This window comes from Epithele typhae (assembly GCF_022376455.1).
Source record: "Epithele typhae strain CBS 203.58 chromosome Unknown BXZ73scaffold_11, whole genome shotgun sequence".
NCBI classification, from domain to species: Eukaryota; Fungi; Basidiomycota; class Agaricomycetes; order Polyporales; family Epitheliaceae; genus Epithele; species Epithele typhae.
This window is the reverse complement of record NW_025954202.1, coordinates 43719-67672: the sequence shown is the minus strand read 5'-3', so window position 1 is coordinate 67672 and position 23954 is coordinate 43719. Positions and strand designations below refer to the sequence as shown.

The window sequence follows — 23954 nt, the reverse complement described above, 5'->3', positions numbered from 1 at the left end:
TCTGCCCCATTCAGAGGGTCGTCTGCGCTGCCGGGGCCCCGTGAGAGGACGGCACGCATGCGGACCAACGTCAAACTCATGGCCCTCCACGCACCGTGCGCCCGTACGGATGGTTCGATTTCGGCTGCCGCGCGCACCGTACGGGCCCGTCAACAGCCACCGCTGCATCTCTGCATCTGGGGCGTCGCGTGCTGCTCGCTGTGTGCGCCGCGCGTCACCACGCAGCCTGCATACGAGCTGGCAACTATTCTGGCGCATTGCCATCCTGGAGGCCGACGAAGAGGGCGACGGACGCTGCGCGCCGAAAGTATCCTGCGAGAAGCGCGCATGGCAGGGGTTAGCTGGTGGAATGAGGTCCCGGGGCATCGGTGCAGGCCTTCTCGTGGCCCCCGGGGTGAGTACTCGTTCGCGTTGCGGACGGGGAAACCAACGTGCACCGTCGAGGTATGTTTGTGGTGGTGGTGGTCGGGATGGTAGTGGGCGGAGGAGTCGGGCCGTGGTCGGGCCTGAGCTGTGCTTACATCATCACTTTCGTCCTCGCCAGCGTACCGTTCTCGTCCTCGTACTGTGTATCAACCTCTTTACCCTATGCATAGTCTTTGCTCTCGCGTTTGTCCCTTTCGTGCCCTTCAACACCTCAAGGCTCTCGCCCGTCTTGAACGTCGCTACAAACTTCATCCACCGCTGCCTTGGCACCGAGTAGCAAACACGAAGGCCGACTGAGACGCTCTGGAGGGAATCGGCGTACAATCCTTGGTTAGCCTCGCTGGAAAGATGTGTAATGAACGCGCAGAGATGCATGCGGTCTGTGAGCCTTGTTCGAAAGATCCTCCCTCCCCCCGGCGTGCTCTCCAATCTCCGACCTCCGTCCAGAGTCCGGATGTCCGCCTCGCCGACATCCCCTTCAGCACTTCTTCTCCCATTCCCAATTGCATTTCCCATGAGGCTCGTCTTGGTTGTCTCCCGTGTCTTTTCAAACATCTCTCCGAACCCTTGCCACTGAAGTGACAGTTCGCCACTCGCGGGCACCAACGCGGTTGCCTAAAGCTATCTTCTACCAGGACACGGCACCCACACAGGAATAGGTGGGAAAGGGAAAGGAAACGGCGACAATATCTCGGTTGGCTGCAGCTTGCAGAGGAATGGGACAGCCGTTGTGGAGGGAGGCGGGCTTTGCTCGTCGGAGCTGTATGACTAGCTCAGGGTTGAAAGTGCGCACCTCGCTGTCTCTGGAACGTATCAGGTGCTGACCTCGAGCACCATCTTGTCGGATGTCACTTCTGCACGTCTGGATGGAGTGAAATACGCGGAGGTCCCTCATCGGGAGACTCAGCCGGGCGCGGCCGGTTGAGCATGCTCATTCGTTCGCCTGCGTAGCACAGACAGTCGGTGTTCGGTGAGTGTCAGGCATGTTCTCGTTGTGGGATTCATCAGGAGAACTCCGAACTCCTCCCTGACTCTCGGAGAGCACGTCAAAAGAACTTCGGTGGCTCACGCTTGGTTGTCTCTGTCAGTGGCTCACTCGTCCCGCTTTGTTGCAGGATTCACTATAAGTGGCCCGCGCGGCGAAGTTGAAGCAGTTCTCGCGTTTCCGTCAATAGTAAATACCGCAGCGTAAGTTGATCTTGACTTCTTCCGCAGTGTCTGAGGTAACTGATAATTCACTTGCCAGTGCTCCTCGCCACGATGCGAGCCGCTGCCGACACCCCTTCACGCCCCTTCATCGGAACATGGGGGATCTACAGACTTCCCCCCGAGATCCTCGCGGACGTCTTCCTGCGGGTACAGGAACCCCTGTCGTGCGATGCACTCGTTTCTCTCGATGGTCACCGTTTCGCCAGGCTATCCCAAATCATGCAGGTCTGTCGCTATTGGCGTGCGTTTGTTCAGCACTGGCCATTGTTGTGGAGCAAGATCGAACTCTACGACACGGGCGTCGACTCGAACGGTCGGACCCGAAGTGTTTCTCGATGGTCGACTGACTGTTTGTATCACGCTCTCACTAGATCCAGGTCGGCCCCACTCACAATCTCATTTCGCACCGACAACCAGTCTCTGCTCTTCCTCGTCACGCATCGGAAGCTAGTCAGCCATGCTCAACGCATACGTAGCCTGTCTTTACCTCTCCATCCCCGAATGCTAGAGGACCTGTGCGAGCTTTTAGCCAACCCCATGCCCCTACTGGCGGAGCTCAAGGTCACACGCTTCGCCGACGCGCCAACGGAATTTCTCTCGTCCAAACCCGCCATCAAGCTCTCCGCAAAACGCCTTCCTTGTCTCCGCCATCTGCAAATATTGGGTGTTGGCTTCACGTCGATCACGGCCTTCAGAAATCTCCGCGCTCTGGATCTCGACGACTGCGAGTTCAGCGGACGTTCGATGACGTGGCCCCGTCTTCGCGGTCTACTAGCCGCCGCGGCCACAAGCCTGGAACGCCTTCGTTTGTCTCGCTCAAGTCTCTCCCACGTTGAAGCCGGTGAAGACTCATCCAGAAACCCTCACCCGGTTTTCTCCCGGCTACGGAATCTCGCGCTAATCTCCGAGGATCCAAGCGCCATCCAACACCTTCTCTCGTGCTTCGACTTCCTCCCGAACATCAAAATGGAGCTCACTCCTAGCGCCCTACCCGGTGCTATCGGACACATTGTCTTCGACACTTATAGCTCCCTTTTGCCCCACGACCTCAGCGGTCTGCCCGTACTCAAAGCGCTCACGCACGGCCATATCGTCCGCAAGGCGGGCGAGCACTCCCGGATCCAGCTCCTCGCGCGAAGCAGTACACCCGAGTGGCGAGGAGACGACTCCTACGGAGAGGTAGTGCTGGGAGACCGCACTGGCATCCAGGACGAGCCCGCCGTCTGCACACAGCTTCTCAAGGTGTATGCCCACGTCTTCGGCAACGTCGCACCCCTCCATTCCCTGCGCCTCAGCACAGACGAGATCGGCACGGTCGACCCGCACACGCTGTGCGCGGTGCTCGGCGCATTCCCGGAGCTCGAGGTCCTCTCGCTCGACCCCACGCCCGGCGTCGGGGGCTCGCTGCTCGGCATCCTGAGGGCGCTTTGCCTCCCTCCGGCGGACGGCAGTGGCGACGCTGGCGGGACGGTCCTGTGTCCGCGCTTGCGCTCGCTGTGCGTCTCCGGCATGGAGTGTACTCCTGGAGTGGAGGGAGTGCTGTTGAAGCTGCTCGCGCGTCGGGTGGAGAGGGGGCTTGCTCCGATGGACGAGGTACGGATGACTCTGTACATTGAAGACGATGCGCTGCCGGCGCAGTGGAGCGGTCAGAGCTTGAGGGCGTATGTCCAGCACCTGCGCCCCCAGTACGTGATGGAGTGTGTCATCGAGGTCACTCCTTTGAAGGACTTGGAGCTTGGCGATGACGATTAAGACGAGGGTGCTAAGCGATAGACGTAGTGTACATATGTGTCTCGATCATCGAATGATTGATTATTGAGCTATGTATCCGTCATCCAAAGGATAAGCGAGTGAGCCTCGGTGAACGTTGTTGGAAGTTCAGGCCCCACGCGCAGAGTGCAAGCGGAGACGGAGGAAGGCTGACGCTACCTATATTTCATATCAGACTTGTCAGCTGCCTTTCCCATTATTAAAGCACGCCAAGTGGCTCACATTTTCACGTTTGACTGCTCGCGCTCGGCTGTTCTGGGCTGACCCACAGAGAGAACCGTCTTACGTTGCCGGGTTGCCGTCCTTGTCTAGGCCTGCAGGAACTGCTCAGTGACATTCGCGATAAATTATAAACCCGACGTACCAAGGTTGGCTCTAGATCCCATACCCAGACATACTCTTACTGCACACATCGAAGCCAGATTGGACGATGCCGCCACGGAGTCAAGGCCGTCGCCGAACACGTGCACAGAAACGTCGGCGGCGAAGCTGGAAGTCCCGAGCAGCGTAAAGTTGGCGAGAGATTCTGGAAGCCACCCTATCTGGCCGAAATCGAAGATGATCGGTCGCCCCGTGGCATCGACGGCAAAATTGCTATGGTCCATATCGGACTGGGTGAGCACCAACGGTTCGCCAGCGATACTGATCTTTGCCAGGCCTGGCTCTCGTCGCTGCAACATCGAGACGGCCTGGGAAGAATATATTACGTCAGCGGGGGAGTAAGGAAGGAAGACGAGTTTAGACCTTATTCAAGAAGCGTTCTAGGGCCATAGCGCCCGTAAAGAGCAGAGGCGCATGCTTGTTCTTGAATATTATGTGCCAGGCAGGGCCTGGTCCCAGAGGGCCGAGGACGACACTGGGGGGACTGGTTGACGACGCAGCCAGAGGATGGCCGCGGCTACCTTGTGGACGAAGATGTCCTCCGAGACTTGAACTGTCTCGACGAATTCTATAATGGCGTACGTCAGATGCTCGTGTTGGAAGACGTGGTAGACTACGGGCACGCGCGGCGCGTTCGGATCCCCTTCGGCAACAATGGCGAATTCCTTTTGCATCATAGCTTCGGACGTGAAGCACCAGGAGTCCCCAAACTTGACAAAGTAGTTGGTGGTGTGAATAACGAAAGGAATGCAGCGCCTATAGTCAAGATTTTGGCGATAGGCTTGCTCGTGTTGGGCGCAGGCGGCTACGACAGCCTGCTGGTGGGCGACAAAGGGATCGTTCGAAGGCATGGGTCCAAATGAACCTAGGGAATGGAAGGCGGGTCAAGGAAGGACAAGATGGAGAGAAATCACGATGCGCACAAGATGAAAGGGGGAAAGTCTTAGCGGCGGCAATAAAGATAAAAATATGTATGCGCATTAGTGGTGGACCCGCTTAAAAAGAAAGGCAAGCTACGCACGAAGACGAGTCGAGGTGTCGACGGTGTCTTACAGACGTCAAGAACAACACAAGAGTAGGCGGAGGAGTAGAATCTGAGAATAGATACGTATCAGCGGTGGACCTGCTTAAAAGAAAGGCAAGCTACGTGCGAAGACAAATGTAGGCGTTGGGCTGTCTCGCAGACGGCAAGGACAACACAAGGGCGGGGGGAAATAGACAGCTGCTGTCGGCATGTTTTATACACTTGCAGGTGCCGTCCACACGATCTGCCACTTTGGCGTCATCCGCTGCGGAAGAAAGAATAGGGGCGTGATCGCGCTACATTGCAGAGACAGCGAGGTGCGCACATTCAACCCTGAGCTAGTCGTACGGCTCCGCAGAGCAAATCCCACCTACCCCCACAACGGCCGGCCCTTCCTCTGCAAACTGTAGCCAACCGAGATGTCGTCGCCATTTTCTGTTCCTTTTCCTCCTGCTCCTGCTCCTGCTCCTCCTCCTGTGTGGGTGCCGTGTCCTGGTAGAAGATAGCTTTAGGCAACCGCGTTGGTGCCCGCGAGTGGCGAACTGTCACTTCAGTGGCAATGGTCCGGAGAGATGTTTGAAAAGACACGGGAGACAACCAAGACGAGCCTCATGGGAAATGGGGCAATTGGGAATGGGAGAAGAAGTGCTGAAGGGGATGTCGGCGAGGCGGACATCCGGACTCTGGACGGAGGTCGGAGATTGGAGAGCACGCCGGGAGGAGGGAGAATCTTTCGAACAAGGCTCACGGACCGTATGCGTCTCTGCGCGTTCATTCCACATCTTTCCAGCGAGGCTAACCAAGGATTGTATGTCGATTCCCTCCAGAGCGTCTCGGTCGCCGGCTTTCGTGTTTGCCATTCGGTGCCAAGGCAGCGGTGGATGAAGTTTGCAGCAACGTTCAAGACGGGCGAGGGCCTTGAGGCCTTGAGGCCTTGAAGGGCACGAAAGGGACAAACGCCAGAGCGAAGAATATGCATAAGGTAGAAAGAGGTTGATACAGGTCGTACGCTGCTGCCATCAGTCGGCGAGGACGAGAGTGATGATGTAAGCACAGCTCAGGCCCGACACGGCCCGACTCCTCCGCCCACTACCGTCCCGACCACCACCACCACAAACATACCTCGACGGTGCACGTTGGTTTCCCCGTCCGCAACGCGAACGAGTACTCACCCCGGGGGCCGCGAGAAGGCCTGCACCGATGCCCCGGGACCTCATTCCACCAGCTAACCCCTGCCATGCGCGCTTCTCGCAGGATACTTTCGGCGCGCAGCGTCCGTCGCCCTCTTCGTCGGCCTCCAGGATGGCAATGCGCCAGAATAGTTGCCAGCTCGTATGCAGGCTGCGTGGTGACGCGCGGCGCACACAGCGAGCAGCACGCGACGCCCCAGATGCAGAGATGCAGCGGTGGCTGTTGACGGGCCCGTACGGTGCGCGCGGCAGCCGAAATCGAACCATCCGTACGGGCGCACGGTGCGTGGAGGGCCATGAGTTTGACGTTGGTCCGCATGCGTGCCGTCCTCTCACGGGGCCCCGGCAGCGCAGACGACCCTCTGAATGGGGCAGACCAGAGCGGGATGGTCGTCGTGCTCTTGACTCCCGGCACTCTTGCTGGGGGCGTGAGTCGAGGAAGAGCGAGGGGGATGCTAGAAGAATAACAGCAGTGAGTCACTGAAGCGGTGCGACTGATTGCAGTGGAAGGGGCAAAGCAGAGAGGAGGGGAGCAACTCACCGGGGGGAGTGATGGAGAGTGCGAGCGGGGAGGGCAGACTTAAATGCGCCAGCGAAACAAGGTTCGCGCGCCCCTTCCCGTACTCCTCGCCTCAACTCAGTGCCTTCCAGGTGGTCCGGGGGAGCGTTCGTCGCGAGGATGCCCTACGTGCGGACGAATGGCGAGAGGGGACCCTGACGGCGATGTGCAATTGTGGGTTCTGGGGCCGACGTCGGAGGACGCCTGACACGGCGAGGCAACATGAATGTTTCCTTTCATGGCCAAAGCGATCCTGAATATCTGCCTCGAGCTCTGCACAGTGAGAGAGCGAGGGTTAAGCAGCGAATGTGGTACCAGAGCGTTGTTTACGGTTGTTGTGGTCTATAGCGACAGACGCCGGTTGGTTGCACCTTCTGGGCTTCTGGGCATCAACCGTGTGGTGTGTGCGTTGCGGAACCTGTACGGCATGAGGCGCTGTTGCACCCACGCCTGGTCATGAGGTCTCTGAGAGAGAACCGAGAAGAGGCCGCGATACCGGGGCTGCCGTTCCAAAGGCGCCCAAGGCGTCGATCAAGTATGGTGAGAAACGCGCAGCCATGTCTCCGCGAAACGCCACGATTCAGCCAAAGAAGCAACGCGGTGTGGAACAATACCACCACCCCATGCATTTCTGTAGAGCGACGGTCCTAAGGACAAGCACACTCCCCAACTCACAGGGTATGCATCTCACGGCTCTCGCGCCCACGGCCACTTCTACACCGTCCCGGATTCCGGAGCACCTCGCGAGGCGCGTCTCTTGTCCAAAGATTCTCCTCTGGATGGGGATTCCTCTTGGCTTGTCGCGTACTTGACCGTCGTCAGGCCGACCTAACCCGGTGTCGGTTCGCGGAAGGCTAGGCGTCAGAAAGAAGGCGAGACGTACGTGCGCGTGCATTGGGGAGGTGGCGTCGCCGAAGTCGGTATCGTTCGACCGGAACTCAATGGCGCTCACGCCGATGATGCTTCCTGTTTGACGCGTTGACGAGTCTCCACGTGCATTGAGCCTGGATGGGATCAGGTCGATGAAGCAACACGGGCGGGCGCTGGACGTACACGGTCATCAAGGAGTTCGTGTAGACTGTGTGCGTGAAGCGAGATTAGAGCTCGAAGAGCCGTGTTAGCACGAGGATGAGGACTCACGCATGATGGTGACCAGGTCTATGCCAACATAGATCATGTTCTGCGGCATGACGATTGCCTGGTTTATCGACACCATTGATCAGTATGACGTCATCGAATAGTCAGGATTACTGACGAAAATAAAGGAGAGTGTGGTGAAGATCCTGGACCGCGTCATAAACCACGTGAGCTGATGAAAGCATACAAATAACAGCTGGAAGCATACCCCATCAGGAGACCTATGGAAGTAAGCAGGTCAGACCTCTTCAGCTCGTAATGCATACACCCAGATTCTTACCTGTGTTTATGGTGTAGGCCACGAGCCAGTCGATCATCGTGTCCGTCCTATATTCCTTGTAATGATTCAGCGAGTGTGCATAACGTGAAAATAATGAAACACTGACGGCTTGAAGCCAGTACGGCTCCCTCTCAAAGTAAAGACGAGAGTGACGGCGATACTTCCGTCTGCCAAGGTCGCAATGCCAGCGCCAGCCGAATTCAACCACTGCGTGATCAACGAATGAGTTTCCGTCATATGGAGGGGGTAGACGGCGGTACTGAATCTCACTCCGAACTTGTTACCGTGCTCGTAGGGGCGCAACAATCTGCACGTGTGGATTAGAGGGGCATGAAGGAGAATGCGGTCGGCAAGTATTTATACCCAAGGATAGTAGAAGCTATTTGACGAACTCATGAGTAAGACACAGAGGATGGAAGCAGCGGCTTACTGAGTCCGACGGCTGTAGGCCGGCGTCGATAGCATGGTCAGCGCCGTGCACGAACTTCCAGCCAGACGATACCATACCAAACTGTACGACAATGAGCGCTCCCTAAAGATGATGTAGGGGGTGATTGGAATCGTCACAACACAGGCGACAAAGTGAGCTTACTATGAAGCCGAAAAAGTACTTGAGTCTGCGGTTGACTGTCGGTTTTGGATGAGCACAATACCGGGACAATAATGCAATCGTTGCCCCGAGACGCACTAAGGTACACACGCCGAAGGTAGAACCTGCGCGGACCGGCGACACGACCAAGCCATCAGTACTGCGAACAACACCGGGTGTAAACTGCGCTGACATCTCGCAAAGGAAAGTTGTCATTCCCTAACGCTGGACGCGTCAACGCTTGATCGTCATCTGGTCCGCGGGGAGGAGGGACGTACATCTACAATCCCGAGCGTCTTCACAGATGGACTCGCATCAGTAAAAAATCGCGATGAAAAGCGTATTCAAAATTCCAACCGAGAGAGACCTAGGTACACTTGTCAGACAAACGACCATAATTTCTATTGCATGTGTTCCTTACCACACTGTCCTTCCGGCGGCGGCCGGATCGAAGAAGCCCTTGATGAGATAGTGATAGCTGGTCAGGCAAAAGTTCCTTTGATGAGATCCAGTAGGTATATGAACAGTTAGAGATGAGAGATGCTCGCCATATGTGGATGTACAGCGTCGCGTTGAACGTCGTGAGCACGCTTCCGGTGTCAGGTCCGTCAGCCGGCGTCGAACTCGTTTAAAGGACCATACTTGCCAAAGTACGCCCACCTGTCCCAAGGTTCGCTCAGTTATGGGAAGATAATGGCGTCTAAATGCACCACCCACCAATGTCTTGAGCTCCCACCGGTCGCGCGGGTACGAATGAATGTACCTGCTGCACTGGAGTATGTACCATCCATACAGCCTGAAACAAGTTCAGAGCCTTCCTTCGATGTGCATATAATCACGAGCGCTCACATGAGTGCAAAGAAAGTCCCAACCAAGAGCGCGCCATACGTGTTGTCGAGAGGCGGGAGCGGCGAGAGACTCTGGGGAGGTCTTGATCCATCGGCCGGAGGGGATTCCATCTCGCGTCGCCCTCGTGCGTCCGGGACCGCCAGCACTGAAATACTCGCGTCGCGTCCTGATATGCGCGCCCGATCGGGTTACATCATGGGACGGCAAGCGACTTCGAGGGGGCGGCATCGTGCGACGTCGCAAGCTCGCCCGTCGGACGCAGGAGTCTGATCGCAACGTCGGCCTCGCGAGGTCAGGGACCGCGGTACCGAGCTCGAGCGGCGAGCGGACGTCGAGACCCCACGGCCCAGAGGAGGGCGCGCGATGCGACTGGCCCTGTTCAGCGCACGTGCTTCTGATGACCGGGGCGGGGCTGCGTGCCGCAGCGAACACTTCTTGTGCTTCTTATCGATATGTGGACGCCGTCGAGCCTCTTTGTTGCGAGCGACTGATGGGCTGAGGAGCCGAGTCAAGCTAAACACATGGACTGAGAACGAAAGTACATAGGATGTACCAAGATTGTGATGGAAAACGCACCAGCCACGGCAAGTCTCTCGCCTAGTGCAGCGTGGCGATTTTCGCTTTGTGCCAAATCACCAGAGTGACACACGTGGTATGAGGTACATTATTCGCTTATGTTGAAACGTTGAAGTGTGGCAACGCGTCCAATAAAGATTCCATCCGAGTGTGTGATAGATACATGCTGGGCCTGGAGATGGGTTCGGTGCTGTCGTTTGCTGATGTTGGAATAAGGAAGATTGGAGAGTGGCCAGCGCCGGCGTTTGGGCTCCTGGCGCTCGCGCGGCTCAGCGCTTATACGGGCGGCGAACGGCGGCGAACGGGCCGCTTGAATTCATCTTCCTCCAAGTCACACAAGCAAACCTCACTCGAAGCTCCTGAAACAGCTCGTCCTATGCTGCCACCAGTACCCAACACTCAGTACTCAGACAACGATGTCGCTCATCATACTCGGCCCCCGGACCGTTTGCGTCTGCTTACGGCTGGTTTTTTCCCACGTTATCGTCGTCTTGTGGCCTCTCGAAATGAGTCACTGCCATGACCTTCCTGAACTCTCGCACGGATGGAACTGCTCGGCGAGCAAATTTGCCTCTCGGACATCACGAGCAGCACTGAACTACTGTCTGCTTCCCGTCTCCACCTCAGCTCTACTTGGCCAGAGTATCGATCTGTACCGAGGTTCAGACATGTCAAGACAATTTTTTGGCACTGAATATGCCCCCCAAACACAAGGATATGCTCCTATAGCGACACAGGAAGGCGTATCTTCCAGCGGCGCGGATGACATACGAACCAATGCCACGAAACAACATTGGTGGACACCGATCTTACACTCCAGCAGAGTACAAATCTGCGCCAACTTCTTCAGCGATAACGCCGGGCTCTTACTCATCGCGTTGTCGCAAGGATTTGCCTCTATGATGGGCGTGTTTGTGAAGAAGCTCAATGCGCTCGAACCTCCTGTTCACCCGTTCGAGGTGCGTCCTTTTTCTAGCTCTCCGGTGTTATCAGTTGAGTTGATGCAAACGCTGGCAGCTCATTTGGGTCCGGATGGTCATGACATGGGCTGTCTGTATCGCATATATGTACGTTGGAATCATCCTTGTCCGTATCGTTCTCGCTGCGTATTGAACTTATCGTCTCCAGGACGGCCGCCAGTGTGCCCGACCCGGTGTTGGGACCCAAGGGCGTCCGTCTTCTCCTTACTCTAAGAGGAGTGTCGGGGTCGGTGTTATTATAGCATAGAGTGGCACTAAGACTCAGATACTGACACTCGTAGCATTCAATATACAGCTTCATTGGTCTCTTCGGGACCTACTATGCCCTTCAATACCTTTCCCTCTCGGACACCACCGTCCTTTCTTTCTTGACGCCGATGTGCACAGCGGTAACTGGAGCCCTTTTGTTGAAAGAGGAGATTACCGCGAAACAGATGATGGCGAGCTGTGAGTTCGGGTGCTATCTGTATCGCGCACGACCCCCTAACTCCAGCTGTGCCAGTGTTCAGCTTCGCGGGTGTTATCCTGATCGCGAGGCCGGCGTTCTTGTTTGGGCAGCACGTACAAGACACTCAAGGGGGAGAGGGGGATCCTGCTCGAACGGTCACTGCATCTCAAAGACTGGGGGCTGTAGGGTGAGTTTACCGGCGTTTCTGTATAATCAGTTGCTCATTCTCGTGCTCTAGAGTTGCTTTGTTCGGGGTTATCGGTCTGACGAGTGCATGTGAGCATGGCGCCCATCTGGTATCGCGATGTGAGCTCATCTCTGTGCAGACACGACGGTTCGCGCGATCGGAAAGCGCGCTCACGCTCTGCACAACCTCAGCGCGTTCTCCTCCTTCTGCGTTGTGACCGCGCCGATCGCGTACGTGTCCTTCTCTGTCCTATAACTCTTATTGATCTCATCGAGGTTCCTCCTAGTATGTTGATCACCCGAACGAAATTCGTAATCCCGGACAACGTCCATCAGCTGCTGTTGATCCTTGGGGTAAGCGTCTGCGGGTACGGCGCGCAAGTGGCCATGACTACCGGGCTTCAACGTGAGACAGCGGGGAGAGGGACCATGGCTATCTACGTCCAGGTAATCCCGTCGCAAGTCCTCATTTGTTACACAAAGCTAATCAATGCACTTGAAGGTGATATTTTCTCTCATATTCGAGAAGCTCTTCTTCAACACAACGCCGCCCGTGTTGTCTCTGGTCGGCACCGCCATAATCTTATCGTCCGCCATATACGTGGCAGTGAGTGACTTGACGCTTTTTCGTCGTCACTTTGATTTGAGACTTACTTTTCGACTTTCCAGTTGAGCAAACGGAAGGCTTCCAAACCCGCGAAGGTCGAAGACGCTGCTCTCGAGGTCGGACTTATGACTGATCGAGTTCCGGAAAGTGGAGACTACGAGATGAGCAAGCTTTCCTTAGGGCATATATCTGAAGAGAAGTTCGTGTTGGGCTCCGCTGAGTCTCTCCACGATCCTAACCCGCAGCCGGGCTCGTCGAAGCTCTGAGCAACGTTTGTATTGTGGCTGCACATTAAAACTGTAATTGATAGATGTTGAAGGTCTCAGTTCCTTCTTCCTGAGTGGTTCTGCGCCCGAGCGTGCATCCAATATTATCACAATGATTCGCCGAAAGCCGGACTCGAAACGGTGCTTTCACTAAATGATGATGCGTCACCCAGTGACTCTGGGCGTGACCCGCCTGCTCGTGACAGACGCGAACGCGCCGAGCTCGCCCGCAGGGGCAGCAGCCACCGTCCTCACCATGTCCGCCATGTTCAGGCAAACCTACCGCTACCTCGTACGTCCCTTTGATCATTCTTTCAATGCGCTACGGAGTGACTGACGATGGTTCCGTCCCCCTCAGCAACGGCAAGCACATGAGCAGCCCGTCATCTTCTACTCGCTCATCATAGGCTCCGTCGGCCCCATCATGGTGGCCACCGTGCCACCCATACGCCGGGCGTTCGGTTGGAAGCCGACAGAACCTGCTCCCTTGTCGTACCCTGGTGAGTTCTCTCGTTGTATGCGCAAATTGGCAGAGTGGGCGGTGTGGGAGGGCACGACGAGGGCGAGGGCCAAGAACAGTGGTATTGATGGCTGGACGTGTTTTACAGTTCCCAACCGAGCAAGGGTGCCCATCTCAGGGTATGACGACGAGTAGGAGTGCGGTGCTTCTGGGCTGAAGACCGGCACGTGAGACAGACAGGTGCGTCTTTTGTTGTGTCGCGCGTTTGCCTCCACTCACGATGTCGTGAAGACTTCATGTAGACCACCTTACTGTCGTTCCTTACGGTCTCAAAACATCTTCCTTTTTTCCTCTCGTCTCTTCGCATCAATAGTCAAGTTCTCCCTGACACCCCAAGCAACGAAGACCTGGGGATAAAATCGGGCTTTACATCTGAATCATTGGTGGAACATGCCGCCGAGACCATTCCGGAACCTACGCTTCGCGGCCTAGTTCAAGCGAGACGTCGACCGCGCCCATTCCGACTGAGCTCTTACAAGGACGAGAATGCAGCCATGGAAGTGGTAAAGACTCGGTGCGTGTCGTACCTTCTGAAACCCTCTTGCGAACGCGGGCACGGGCTGGATTGGAAGGTTCGATAAAAGGCGGGCGGGGTCGGATATGAAGTCGCGTCCCTCTGCGGAGCAAGTAGCCTGGGAGAGTAGCTGGAAATGAATTGATGCGTGGGTGGTTCCATGTCGCGCTCGGGGGGAGCCGCCCCTTCATCTCCTCTATCTTCGCCGCCCTGCGTCATGCGAGGTTCGGGCGCAGGGCTCGCCGCGTTCATGAGCGGATGCCGATGCGTTCGGCCCGTCCGCGCGTCATAGCACTGACTGGACGGTGTGAGACTATCTCTCTCCCTTTGTCTCTTTTGTCTCTAGCCTTCCAAGTCGCACGTCTACAAGAGCGGAGATGAAGAACGGCATTCGGGAACCCTTGGATGTCGATGAGCAGTGGGTGGTGTTGTTGGGTTAAGACTTGTACTGTATGGTTGCCATGTGCGTATATATTTTTCTTCAACGCAGCATATACAGAGTTCCCAATGTATCACACACAGACTGTTACGTCCGCCTCGATTCCTGCGACGACCGCAAGTTCCTCGAAGCTATCAGGCGTCTATGCTCGCGCTCCGACGCCGTCGTTGTCATCCACGTACGCCCATACGCCCATGCGACATCAGCTACTGGCAGCCCCATATATGAACGTTTCCGACGCGCGGCTCCCGCGGACGCCCCTTCTCCCTCAGAATTCTATCATTTTCTCGGTGAGAAGACTCCCCACCGCGGAGCGCTGCGTCGACAGGCCTCAAGGCTCGGCATCCAAGATCCAGATGCCCGGCGCACTCTGGCGGAACGCTACCCCCGAGGTGCGTCGGTGCATCTATGGACTAGAGCTCTAGCGTGGTAAGATCCCGGCGTGCTTATGTGGACGGGAGGTCGATGCTTATATGTATGAGTGGGCCAGGTCCGCGCGACTGTAGTGCCCGGGTCCCAAGGTCCTCCATGCCAGCGTCGACTGCTCCCTCGTCTCCGAACGCGGATCCCCGCATGGACGCCGAATATCCGCCCATCGACAAAACGTACGGTGCGCTGCTGGTCGGGACCTTCGTCGCGCTCATGTGAGTGCTCCCGTGGTGTTATGCGTCGGACTCGCACTCACGATCGACTACAGTCTGTACGGCTGGCTCCTCAACCAGTGCCATCGGTACTTTATGAAGTATCGGGAAGATCGATGGTTCCTCAGGTGTCTTGTGGGTTGGTCTGTCTGAACCTCCTTTCCGCATCTAACGCATCCACAGGTCTTTTCCATCATGTGAGCAGGCGGAGGCGCAGTCTAACCGGGGAGCGGTTGCTCACGAACTCGGTCGTAGTGTACTGGAGACGTTTAACGTCGTGCTTTTCATGCACTTTTGGTGGGTACACGGCCCGATATCGTTTTGTGAGTCCCGTGGCTAATGTCATCTTCAGCTATCATTACTTGGTGTCCACCTATTGGGATCGCGCTGCTCTGGGCAAAACAGTCTGGTGCGGTTCTTTTCTGCGCGGTCCTCAAACCTCCACTTATCTTCTTGTCTCTTAAGGTCTTTCGCTGTACGTGCCACATCACGCCTCGACCACTGGGGACCTGCTAATTGACTCGACTCCGTTCAGTTGCTAGGGATCTCCACAGTGCGTGCCTCCCTCATCGCACCCCCGACGCCAATCACTCACTATACCCCAGGTCGCGGTGGTCTTCGTCTGCGAGCTGTGAGTTCAGGGCTTGTTTGGCACGTTTGCACCACTGCTTACTCACGCCTCAACGTCACTGCAGGTTCTACCTTCGGCGTGTGTACCTGAGTACGTTGAGCTGAGCTTCCGTCCCCGTGGTTCCCGGGTCTCACCCTGCGTCTTCTAGTCGGGCGCAGACTTTGGTTGATTGTTGCCATTGCGGTGAGAACTTCGACCGGCCTTGACACGTGTGTCTAATACGCCTTTAGGCCACTCTAATTTTCGCAGAACTTGGTAAGTTGAGTTTCGATCTTGTTGGTGGCTGCTGATGCTGAGCGAGATCTCTTCTCAGTAATTGCAGTAGGTGAGCAAAACCTCCGTTGGGAGACATCGCTGTCGACTAATGATCACACGTCGACGCACTCGCAGTGTCCACGGTTCTCAGGCATGCCTGTCCCCTTCTTCTCGTGCGGCAGGTTTAGCTCACAGTGCCTCCCCACAGCTTGAAGGAACCCGACGGTGCCAGCAGCCATGATGGGGTGCGTCTCATCTATTCAAGTTGCCCCACTTCCTTGGTTGACAGTATCACAGTGGATGAACTCTGCCGGGGTGGGTAGTGCCGTTCTCGCAGACACGCTGCTCGCGACTGCCCTCATCGTGTCACTACGGAGAAGCCGGACTGGCATCAAGCAGTGAGTCCTTCCATCTGACATGCTGGCTTGAGTGGGATTTGACGCCACGTGCAGGACCGATTCTCTCATCTCCACGCTCATTCTCTATACCATCAACACAGGTAAGGATCTCGTAACTATCATTCCAAGTGTCGGGTTCTAATTTGAGCGTTGTTCAGGTCTCCTTCTCGGGTATGTTCTGAACTGTCCATGCACGAGCTCCGTGGTCCGATACACCCTCTTGCAGAGTTTTCAACGTCCTCTCCTTGATCCTCGTACGTAACTCTATGGTCCATACACACGCCCTCCTGACCAGAAGCAACAGGCCGTTACACTCCCCGACAACCTCATCTTCGTGGGCATTGATCTGGTCACCACCATGCGTAAGTCCCCCTTTCTCAGTTGCTTGTACTTGCTCACATTGACACCTAACGCCAAGTGTACGCGAACTCCGTGATGACTGTGTACGCACCGCCAATCATCGAACGTTTCCCCCTCACCGATCGTCGTCCCGCAGGCTCAACGCCCGAGGATCGTCCCTCGTCATTTCTGCCGAGGTCATCAACATGGACTCGATGGACCTCTCGGCCCTGCCCGAGCTTCCGCGTTACCCTGGCCCCACACACGCTGCCCCCGTCTCCTTTTCGGTGAGCCTGCGAATCTGTCGATGACCGCTATTCCTTCAACGCTGACGTCGGTGGCCAGCCCAAATCCATCGAGATCGTTATCGCTAAGGAGTCCTTCACGAGCGGCGAATCCATCTATGCCCGGCGGAGCGCACACGAGATAGGGATGGCAGTGTGACAGGTCTCCATACGGCGGTACTTTACACCCTTACATACGTACTGCACTTCGTTGTTGTCCCGAGTTTGTGGACACACATACACACAGCTTGCTCGTGCTGGTGCATGGGGACGCGGACGGTACGCTCCCAGTGTTTAGACGACGGCCGCAGCCAAATCGGCTTGCGCGGCAAATCTCGGCGCTCTCTGGGATCTCGCTGTACGTGTCGCTGCGTCCCCTCCGACTAGTTCTTGCTCAAACATACATGTGGCTGGGCAGCTCGTCTGAGCTCAACAAGGTTGAACGTTGACCTTTACGACGTGCGCTTTTCGGTCTTGCTAGCATTTTGCAGCCTCGATCATGCGATACTTATCTGAGACACACTTATCGTGATGTTGACTTGCTTCTGCGATCAAATCATGCTGCCGATCTGCCCTAAGTAGCTGCCCTCCTTCAGTCCAAGTCATTAGTACTTATTTGATAACTGCAGCTGCCAGCAAGCATTGAAGACCTTCGTAGAGGACTCTGCTACCATACTCTGTGCCCTTGTTAGTGAAGTACTGTCAAGTAAGTACTTATGCTCTGCCGACGGTCGGACAGACCATCACCGTCTCAGTGACACGTGCCGACCAGTCTTCTAATTTTCCTGTTGACCCTGCATCAGCAGCCCTGAGGCTCGTGCGCAGTGCTCACTCTCCCGGTGTCTTATATACACCATTCTAGTGGGACGCCCACCCCTCCGCCTCCGGATGCCATGACCCACTCAACAACAGGGCCCGGCGCCGGCTTGTCCGGGTCCGCGGCCCCCGCAGTTCCGGCGGGGGCCCTGGACCACACCATGGGCCTTGTGCTGCTCGGCACATTCATCAGCTTGATGTGAGCACTTTCGCCAAGTTGGCGTCGTTAGGCTGATCATGTCGAGAGTGCAGGCAGTACGGCTGGACCGCTCGGCAGTGTTTTGAGTACTTCCGATTCTATCGTCACGACACCCTGCTTTTGAAGACATGGGTACGTTGTCACCCGTGTCACTACCAGTTCTTATCGCTGGCTGACGCAGGATTGCGATAGGTTATCGTAGTCTTGTGAGAGAGCACCGGTATACATGTTCGAGCTCTGCAGGCTGACTGCTGCGGGTTCAGTGTGCTAGAGACCTTCCATTCCATCCTCAGCATGCATATATGGTGCGTATGCTAGATGTAAAGCATCAGCTATACGTGCCGACCCCTGCCTAGCTACTCCACTCTCGTGACGAACTTCTTCAGTCCCCAGAATCTCATATCGGGACGTAGCTGGTGCGTCATCGACGTGGGCTAGTCACTGAACTGTCGACTCACTCCCGACCCTGTCAGGTCTTCGAGCGTAAGATGAACTGTACATGATCCTGTTTTACTGCGCACGCTTACATTCATTAAGGCGTATGGTATAACTACAGTGGGTATGTAGCCTTCTCGATCAACACCGTTTCTCACTCCAGTTTTAGGGATTCGTGGTCATCGCATCACAGCTGTGAGTCAATCATCAGCCCAAGCATCCCACTCCTTCTGACGCTGTCTATCTGTAGGTACTTCATTCGCCGAGCTTGGCTATGCACGTATACGCCGGACCTCCTGGTAGAACACCCAAACGACTTCATGGGTTGTGGATTTCGCGTTCTGGTGATAATCGCTGTGCGTATGCTTCATATCGCAGGTCGTTCTTGTCTGACGACGTGTAATTTTTCAGGCGATCTCAGCCGTGTTGTTCAACCTTGGTGAGTTCCCCGCCGTCGTTCATTCAGCCCACTCGATCCTTTGACTTATTCGAAAATAGGCACCAGCATCGGTCAGTTGTCAGCCTCATTCCTATGTCCCACGTTGCTAATACACTTGGATACAGCGGCCAGCGTCATCTCGTAAGCATCGCACTCTGGCAGCACCAGCACAGCCCTAACATGTCGCACCAGAATCGTTGATATGGAGCAGAACGGCTTTGTTGACAGGCATCTGGTTGTGGGTGCCCTCACATCCTTTGCGCTGCCCACCGTCTTGACATGTCTCAACCGCAGTGGCTGAGCACCCTTGGAAACGGCTCGAACGTGCTGGCCGATGTTCTGCTCACGATCACACTGGCGGTGTCGCTGCGTCGGAGCCGAACTGGGCTGGAGAGGTAAGGAAGTCTCATATGTGGCATTTGAAGTACTGTTGACGCCTCCGTGCCACTTGCGGCGTAGGACAGACTCTTTGATCGACAAGATCGTCTTGTATGCTATCACTACCGGTGCGTCCTTGCTCCATTTGATCGACAGATGAGAACGCCTACTTACCCTCGTTAGGGCTCTTGACGACGTGAGTGGATCCGCATCTATGTCTATCCCGAACGATCACAAAATCGTCTCTCGTGACAGTGTGTTCAACATCCTCTCTTTCATTTTCGTGAGCCTCAACCCAATTTCCCCATCCTACACGGCACGCGCTCACCATCCACAGGCTCTCGTCCTGCCGCAGACGTACATGTTCATTCTGTTCTCCATGATAGCAACAAAACGTACGCCCCTTGCCTCACCACATTCCTCGCTCGCTCGCTCTGATCCCCATCGTCCCCAGTCTACGCCACGTCGATGCTCGCCGCGTAAGTCCACGCTCTCTCTCCCAACCTCCCGACCCTCACCCCCCACACCTGCCCACACAGCCTGAACTCGCGCCGCGCACTCGCGCTCCACCTCGGCGGCCGCATCCCGACCTCGTTCGAGCTCTCCCCGATCGACTTCCGCCGCCGGACCAGCGGCGACTTGCTCTCGCTCGGCGTCCTGCGCTCAGGCCGCGCCTGCGGGTCCCGTCCCGTCCTGGTGAGTGTTCCGTGTGCGGACCCTCCAATCGCGGGCGCCTGACATCGTCCCCGACGGCGAGCGCTGACTGGGACTCCCCGCCTGCAGAGCGACGAGCGAGATGCGCTCGCCGGGCCCAAGACGGACTCGACCCGGACGGCGACCGACGACGGCGCGAGCACGCCCGCGCGCACGGTCGCGGCGGGCGGGAGGAGCTGGCACGACGTGGAGGACGCGGAGCGGCGGCACCGTCGAGCACAAGACGACGATGGTGGCTAGATTTGTTGTGTTCTTGGGCTGCAGGAGGCGACCGGAGTGTGCAGAGTCGTTTACCTCACATGCTATGGTAGAGGCGCGTCTAGCTGACATCGCGTATCCCGAGGCGGACGACGGTTGAGAGCGTATTAAGTTGGCTACATTAGACCCCACTACAACACAACATTTTGGTATAGTTCAGTACAACACTGCAGAACACAGCCCGCGCCAAGTCCTCACGACCACGACTTGGGCCCGAAGCCCTCGGCAGGCACCGCGTAGAGCGACGCGGAGTTGTAGTCCGCGGTCTCCGTTCCGACGACATTCCCCCACCACAACGCGATCGTGGTCTCCCCGATCGTGCCGCTCTTCGGGTACTGCAGCACGAAGAAAATGATGATGATCGAAATCGCGACACCCGCATCCAGGCCGGCGGACAAGATGTCTGGAAGGAGCAGAGCCGACCGTCAGCGCTGCACCCTCGACCCACGACGCCAAAAGGACACTCACAGTTGTACTTCGTCCACCACGAGAAGTGACGCCGGCGGATGACGTAGTTGAAGACGAACGCGACGACCGTCCAGGGGACGTAGTTGACCGCGGACGCGGGCGGGATGTATCCGGTGCCGGCGAGGATGACGGGGAAGTTGACGTACTTGACGAACGAGTTCGGCCACCTGAGCGACGCCGCGTACCCGATGCACGGCAGGATCGCGCCGATGAGGAAGAAGAACACGAGGCCGTAGTAGATCTGGCCGGACGAGAACTGGCGCTGCGGGCCGATGACGCCCCAGATGATCGACGCGGTCCCGAAGACCTCGGTCGACGGGCAGATGAAGCCGCTCTTCTGCTTCGGGCTGCACATGTCCGGGATGTTGGTGAACATCCAGGCCTGCACCCCGAGCTGGACGGTGCCGCCGATGATGGTCGCGAAGACCTGCGCCCAGAACATCGCGCGCGGGGGGACCTTCATGTAGTGGCCGAGCTTGAAGTCCTGCGTGAAGGAGAGGGCCTGGTACATCGTGATGTAGCCGTACGTCTTGAAGATCATCATGGCGATCGGGTGTCCGGGGAGCGCGTAGCCGACGATGAGCTCGGTGAAGACGTTGAGGCCGATCTGCTGGTTCGTGATAGCCTGAATGATGCCGATCGGGATCGTGTACACGAAAGCTAAGAGGATGGTCAGAGATGGACAACAGGCAAGGGAACAACCGTGCTCACCGATGATGAGGGCCAAGACCAACGCCCAGACGGGCATCTGGGTGTGCCAAACCTCGATGCAGATGACCCCGAAGACGAACATCGACACGAAGATGATCGCGTACCACCACTCAGGCACCTGCACGTAGCGCGACATGAGCCGCGCGTGGATGTCGGGCTGCTCCGAGAGCGAGCGGCGGGCTTGGATCCAGATCTGCTTGCGGTAGTAGAGGAAGGTATGCACGATTGTGGCGGTGATCGATGCAAACGAGAGCCCGTACGAGAGCGCGAATGTGGTGGAGAGGAAGAGGGGGGAGTACGCCGCGTACTTCTCCGGATCGAGCGTCGACTCGGGCGTGAGGATGCGGCTGACGTCGTACGAGTTCCCCATGTTGTCGAACGAAGTCCGGGAGGAGATCGGCATGTACTTCGAGTACCACGTGTTCGTGTAGTAGAGGACCGGGGTGAGGAACCAGAAGAAGAACACGAAGCCGGCCGCGACGTTCGCGGACGCCCACCAGGGCGTCGCGAGAGGCGAAACAACGTACGCGATCTGCGACCAGTCGAAGGTGATGATGGACATGCCGAGGCCGGAGTAGTACCCGAAGAGCTGGTTGACGACGACGTTCTCGGGGGCGATCCAGCAGACCCAGTTGAAGAATGACAGGGCCTGGAAGATGTAGCCGGGGAAGAAGTACCAGCAGAATGATCCGACAAACACGTAGACGAAGAACCGTTCACGGGAGATTCCTCCGCGAGTGCCCATGCCGCTGTAGTGCTGCGAGTGCAGGGTATTGAAAAGCGCGCATGAAACGAGGTTGGTAGGCCAAATCATGGACGGGGGTGCGACGAGGAAGCGACGCGCAATTCCTCCAATGGAGAATCCAATCTACACGGAACACATGTCTTGTTCAGGAGGCATTCCAAACTCAATCGGGGGCGGTTAACTCACCAGCTGCGTGGAGACGACAAGCATCCATTGATAACCAAAGCTGTAGATCTGGTTGTAGTAGACGCGCTGAACGGCGATGACGTCCGTCTATATAATCACGCATCAATGTCCATCCCAAATGCGGTAATGACGGGGAAAACATACAGCGTATGCGGACTGGTACCCCACATTGGCCATGATCGTGATGAGAACATGCTCCTTCACGGTAAAAGGACCAGGGTTGAGAGAGACGCCGAAGATCTTGATGTTCGGGAGGAAACGCGCCCATAGACGACCGAGCGGGTATGACAGCAGCTGCGCAACGATCTGCAGACGCCGAGAGTGGTTAAGGATCGTGCCAGGGATCCATCAGGTATCGTCCAAGACTCACCGAAGTCACCGTGACGGAGGGATACCGGAAGAAGAAGAACTGGTTGATGCCGGGGAGGATCACGGACCAGATGAAGCCGATGAACCATGCGCGGAACGTATTGACTGGCATGTCGGGGTCATCCGTGTTGGCGACGGCCGAACGGACCTCGGGGTAGGGAGAGTCATCCTCTGCGAGGAGGGGGGGATGAGGGGGAGCAGAGCAGAGTGTGGATAAGTGGACACGCACCGAGCACGACGGCATCCTTGTCGAAGTTCGGGTCGTCAAACGCCGCGACGGGCACGGGCGCGGCGACCGCTGGCAGAGGGGTCGTGTGAGTCGAGAAGCGGTGCAGAAATGGAACGTCGGTGGACGCACTCTGCTTCTCAGCATCGCCAAGCTTCTCGTCGAGGGAGCTTGAAGAGTGCTGGTCTTGGGTGGCAGCCATGGCGGGCGCGGCGGAAGGGTCAAACGACTCAGGGGAACTGAGCCAAGAGCGTAGGGATCCATATATACGAGGCTTGTCGCCGTCAATCCAGTTCCTGGATCGGGGCCACGGCCGTCCCGTGTGGAACGGTGAGCGCGTCGCGCAAGCATGGAGCCGAAGGACATCCATGCATCATGTGCGCGCGGGCCTGCCGCACCGCACAGCAGCGATAAGGCCCCCACCGCCCGTCGCCGTTGAGTTCAGAAGGGGTCCGGACACATCTGGGGCTCCGGAGCATGTGCTACATGCCAATGCTTCCTGCTCGCGTTCACGGCAGGCGCTCCTACAGTCCGTGGCCTGCGTTCTGGTTTGCTGGGCCTCCTCCTGGTCAAGGCCACGCTGTCGACAGAAATCGTCAGCCTGGTCGGTAACATGTCGCAGCAGTACGTTTGGGATTCAGGAAACTACTCTGGCGCATCTTCGGCGCAACCGCAACTCATGATGGGCGAGCCGCGTGCTTCCGTGCCGGCTCTTCGGCCATTGTAATCAGTGGCGCCCAATCCGCGCTCGACATCGGGGCATAAGGAACGAGGCATGCGGGCATATACGGCCACAAAGCGTTATCTTCGACTAAATCCTTTACGACCTATTCACCAACCTGGCCGCACGCGCTCGCACGCCACCGGCGCTCCACATAATGTGCCCGCTGACGGAATCGCATCGCGCGGCCACTCAATTCCGAGATTGAACTGCCGTCGGTCTCCCTCCGAAATCCCCGTTTATCGTCCAGACTCCGAGAAAGACACATCGAAACAAAACCCACCTCGATCACTCCACCACAGGTAAATCTCTCATGCTGCCCGGGCTCGCCGGAAGAGAGACCACGGCGACGACGACTGTCGCAGGTTCCGGATGACGAATTTGCCGGGCTTCGCCTCTGCCCGGACGGCCGTTATCTCGGCCCACCCCACGAACTGTTGATGGCAAGAACATCGCATGAGTTGCACATGCGAGCATTGATGGAGGTCTTACTTGTGGCGTAACGAGCGATCATTTCATCGTCATTAGGACGGATGTGCACCACACCGCGCGTTCACGTGTGGAGGCCATTGGGAACTCGGGACGACTTGAGCTTGAAAAGTTGAACGTGAGTATTGCCCCGCCATGAGTTCTTGATTGGCGCGGTCGTCTTTCCTTTGATGGCGAATCCGTGGACTGCCATTTGAGGAGACCAGTGGGAACATGCAGTCAGGCACATCCAACGTTGGCTCGAATAAGAAAGTGTCCCTTACATCGAGGTGCGATGCCAGCGGCATGCGAATAAATGCCGC

At 56.9% G+C, this 23954-nt stretch overlaps 8 protein-coding genes across 8 annotated transcripts; 5 read left to right on the top strand and 3 right to left on the bottom strand.

Moving 5' to 3' along the window:
- Window positions 1-2172: 2172 nt before the first annotated feature.
- BXZ73DRAFT_99235 (uncharacterized protein) lies at window positions 2173-3387 on the top strand (the record flags this gene model as incomplete). Its single annotated transcript, XM_048027947.1, has 1 exon — window positions 2173-3387. The coding sequence occupies one exon, from the start codon at window positions 2173-2175 to the stop codon at window positions 3385-3387; it is 1215 nt and encodes a 404-aa protein (XP_047879938.1).
- A 300-nt stretch (window positions 3388-3687) lies between these two features.
- BXZ73DRAFT_88859 (uncharacterized protein) lies at window positions 3688-4637 on the bottom strand (the record flags this gene model as incomplete). Its single annotated transcript, XM_048025098.1, has 4 exons — window positions 3688-3719; window positions 3770-4094; window positions 4150-4235; window positions 4280-4637. The coding sequence occupies 4 exons, from the start codon at window positions 4635-4637 to the stop codon at window positions 3688-3690; spliced, it is 801 nt and encodes a 266-aa protein (XP_047879937.1).
- A 2860-nt stretch (window positions 4638-7497) lies between these two features.
- On the bottom strand, window positions 7498-9524 carry BXZ73DRAFT_99233 (uncharacterized protein; the record flags this gene model as incomplete). The annotated part of the gene is made up of 16 exons (XM_048027946.1): window positions 7498-7637; window positions 7700-7757; window positions 7815-7842; window positions 7905-7917; window positions 7977-8031; window positions 8083-8183; window positions 8237-8283; window positions 8340-8355; window positions 8407-8418; window positions 8484-8508; window positions 8569-8603; window positions 8665-8690; window positions 8759-8784; window positions 8844-8861; window positions 9283-9361; window positions 9415-9524. 16 exons carry the CDS (start codon window positions 9522-9524, stop codon window positions 7498-7500), a joined length of 789 nt encoding a protein of 262 aa, XP_047879936.1.
- A 1368-nt stretch (window positions 9525-10892) lies between these two features.
- BXZ73DRAFT_43555 (drug/metabolite transporter) lies at window positions 10893-12277 on the top strand (the record flags this gene model as incomplete). Its single annotated transcript, XM_048019170.1, has 9 exons — window positions 10893-10949; window positions 11008-11057; window positions 11119-11196; window positions 11266-11417; window positions 11473-11605; window positions 11657-11694; window positions 11745-11835; window positions 11892-12051; window positions 12107-12277. The coding sequence occupies 9 exons, from the start codon at window positions 10893-10895 to the stop codon at window positions 12275-12277; spliced, it is 930 nt and encodes a 309-aa protein (XP_047879935.1).
- Window positions 12278-12733: 456 nt separating this feature from the next.
- Window positions 12734-13132, top strand: BXZ73DRAFT_43651 (uncharacterized protein; the record flags this gene model as incomplete). The annotated part of the gene is made up of 3 exons (XM_048019186.1): window positions 12734-12769; window positions 12836-12977; window positions 13086-13132. The coding sequence occupies 3 exons, from the start codon at window positions 12734-12736 to the stop codon at window positions 13130-13132; spliced, it is 225 nt and encodes a 74-aa protein (XP_047879934.1).
- Window positions 13133-14523: 1391 nt separating this feature from the next.
- BXZ73DRAFT_99230 (uncharacterized protein) lies at window positions 14524-16658 on the top strand (the record flags this gene model as incomplete). Its single annotated transcript, XM_048027945.1, has 20 exons — window positions 14524-14594; window positions 14648-14726; window positions 14775-14788; window positions 14847-14914; window positions 14944-15066; window positions 15134-15144; window positions 15197-15222; window positions 15287-15312; window positions 15371-15405; window positions 15453-15477; window positions 15548-15650; window positions 15686-15722; window positions 15775-15875; window positions 15930-15976; window positions 16034-16046; window positions 16102-16129; window positions 16180-16237; window positions 16294-16318; window positions 16372-16501; window positions 16560-16658. 20 exons carry the CDS (start codon window positions 14524-14526, stop codon window positions 16656-16658), a joined length of 1119 nt encoding a protein of 372 aa, XP_047879933.1.
- Window positions 16659-17475: 817 nt separating this feature from the next.
- Window positions 17476-19719, top strand: BXZ73DRAFT_99229 (uncharacterized protein; the record flags this gene model as incomplete). The annotated part of the gene is made up of 21 exons (XM_048027944.1): window positions 17476-17513; window positions 17567-17645; window positions 17706-17719; window positions 17777-17818; window positions 17870-17929; window positions 17987-17996; window positions 18051-18068; window positions 18118-18143; window positions 18199-18304; window positions 18360-18387; window positions 18447-18458; window positions 18513-18528; window positions 18580-18625; window positions 18682-18782; window positions 18847-18893; window positions 18949-18961; window positions 19021-19048; window positions 19103-19160; window positions 19220-19244; window positions 19305-19461; window positions 19549-19719. 21 exons carry the CDS (start codon window positions 17476-17478, stop codon window positions 19717-19719), a joined length of 1095 nt encoding a protein of 364 aa, XP_047879932.1.
- A 212-nt stretch (window positions 19720-19931) lies between these two features.
- BXZ73DRAFT_75820 (OPT oligopeptide transporter) lies at window positions 19932-22644 on the bottom strand (the record flags this gene model as incomplete). The annotated part of the gene is made up of 8 exons (XM_048022290.1): window positions 19932-20140; window positions 20206-20865; window positions 20917-21784; window positions 21848-21934; window positions 21992-22153; window positions 22218-22387; window positions 22446-22514; window positions 22575-22644. The coding sequence occupies 8 exons, from the start codon at window positions 22642-22644 to the stop codon at window positions 19932-19934; spliced, it is 2295 nt and encodes a 764-aa protein (XP_047879931.1).
- Window positions 22645-23954: the final 1310 nt, after the last annotated feature.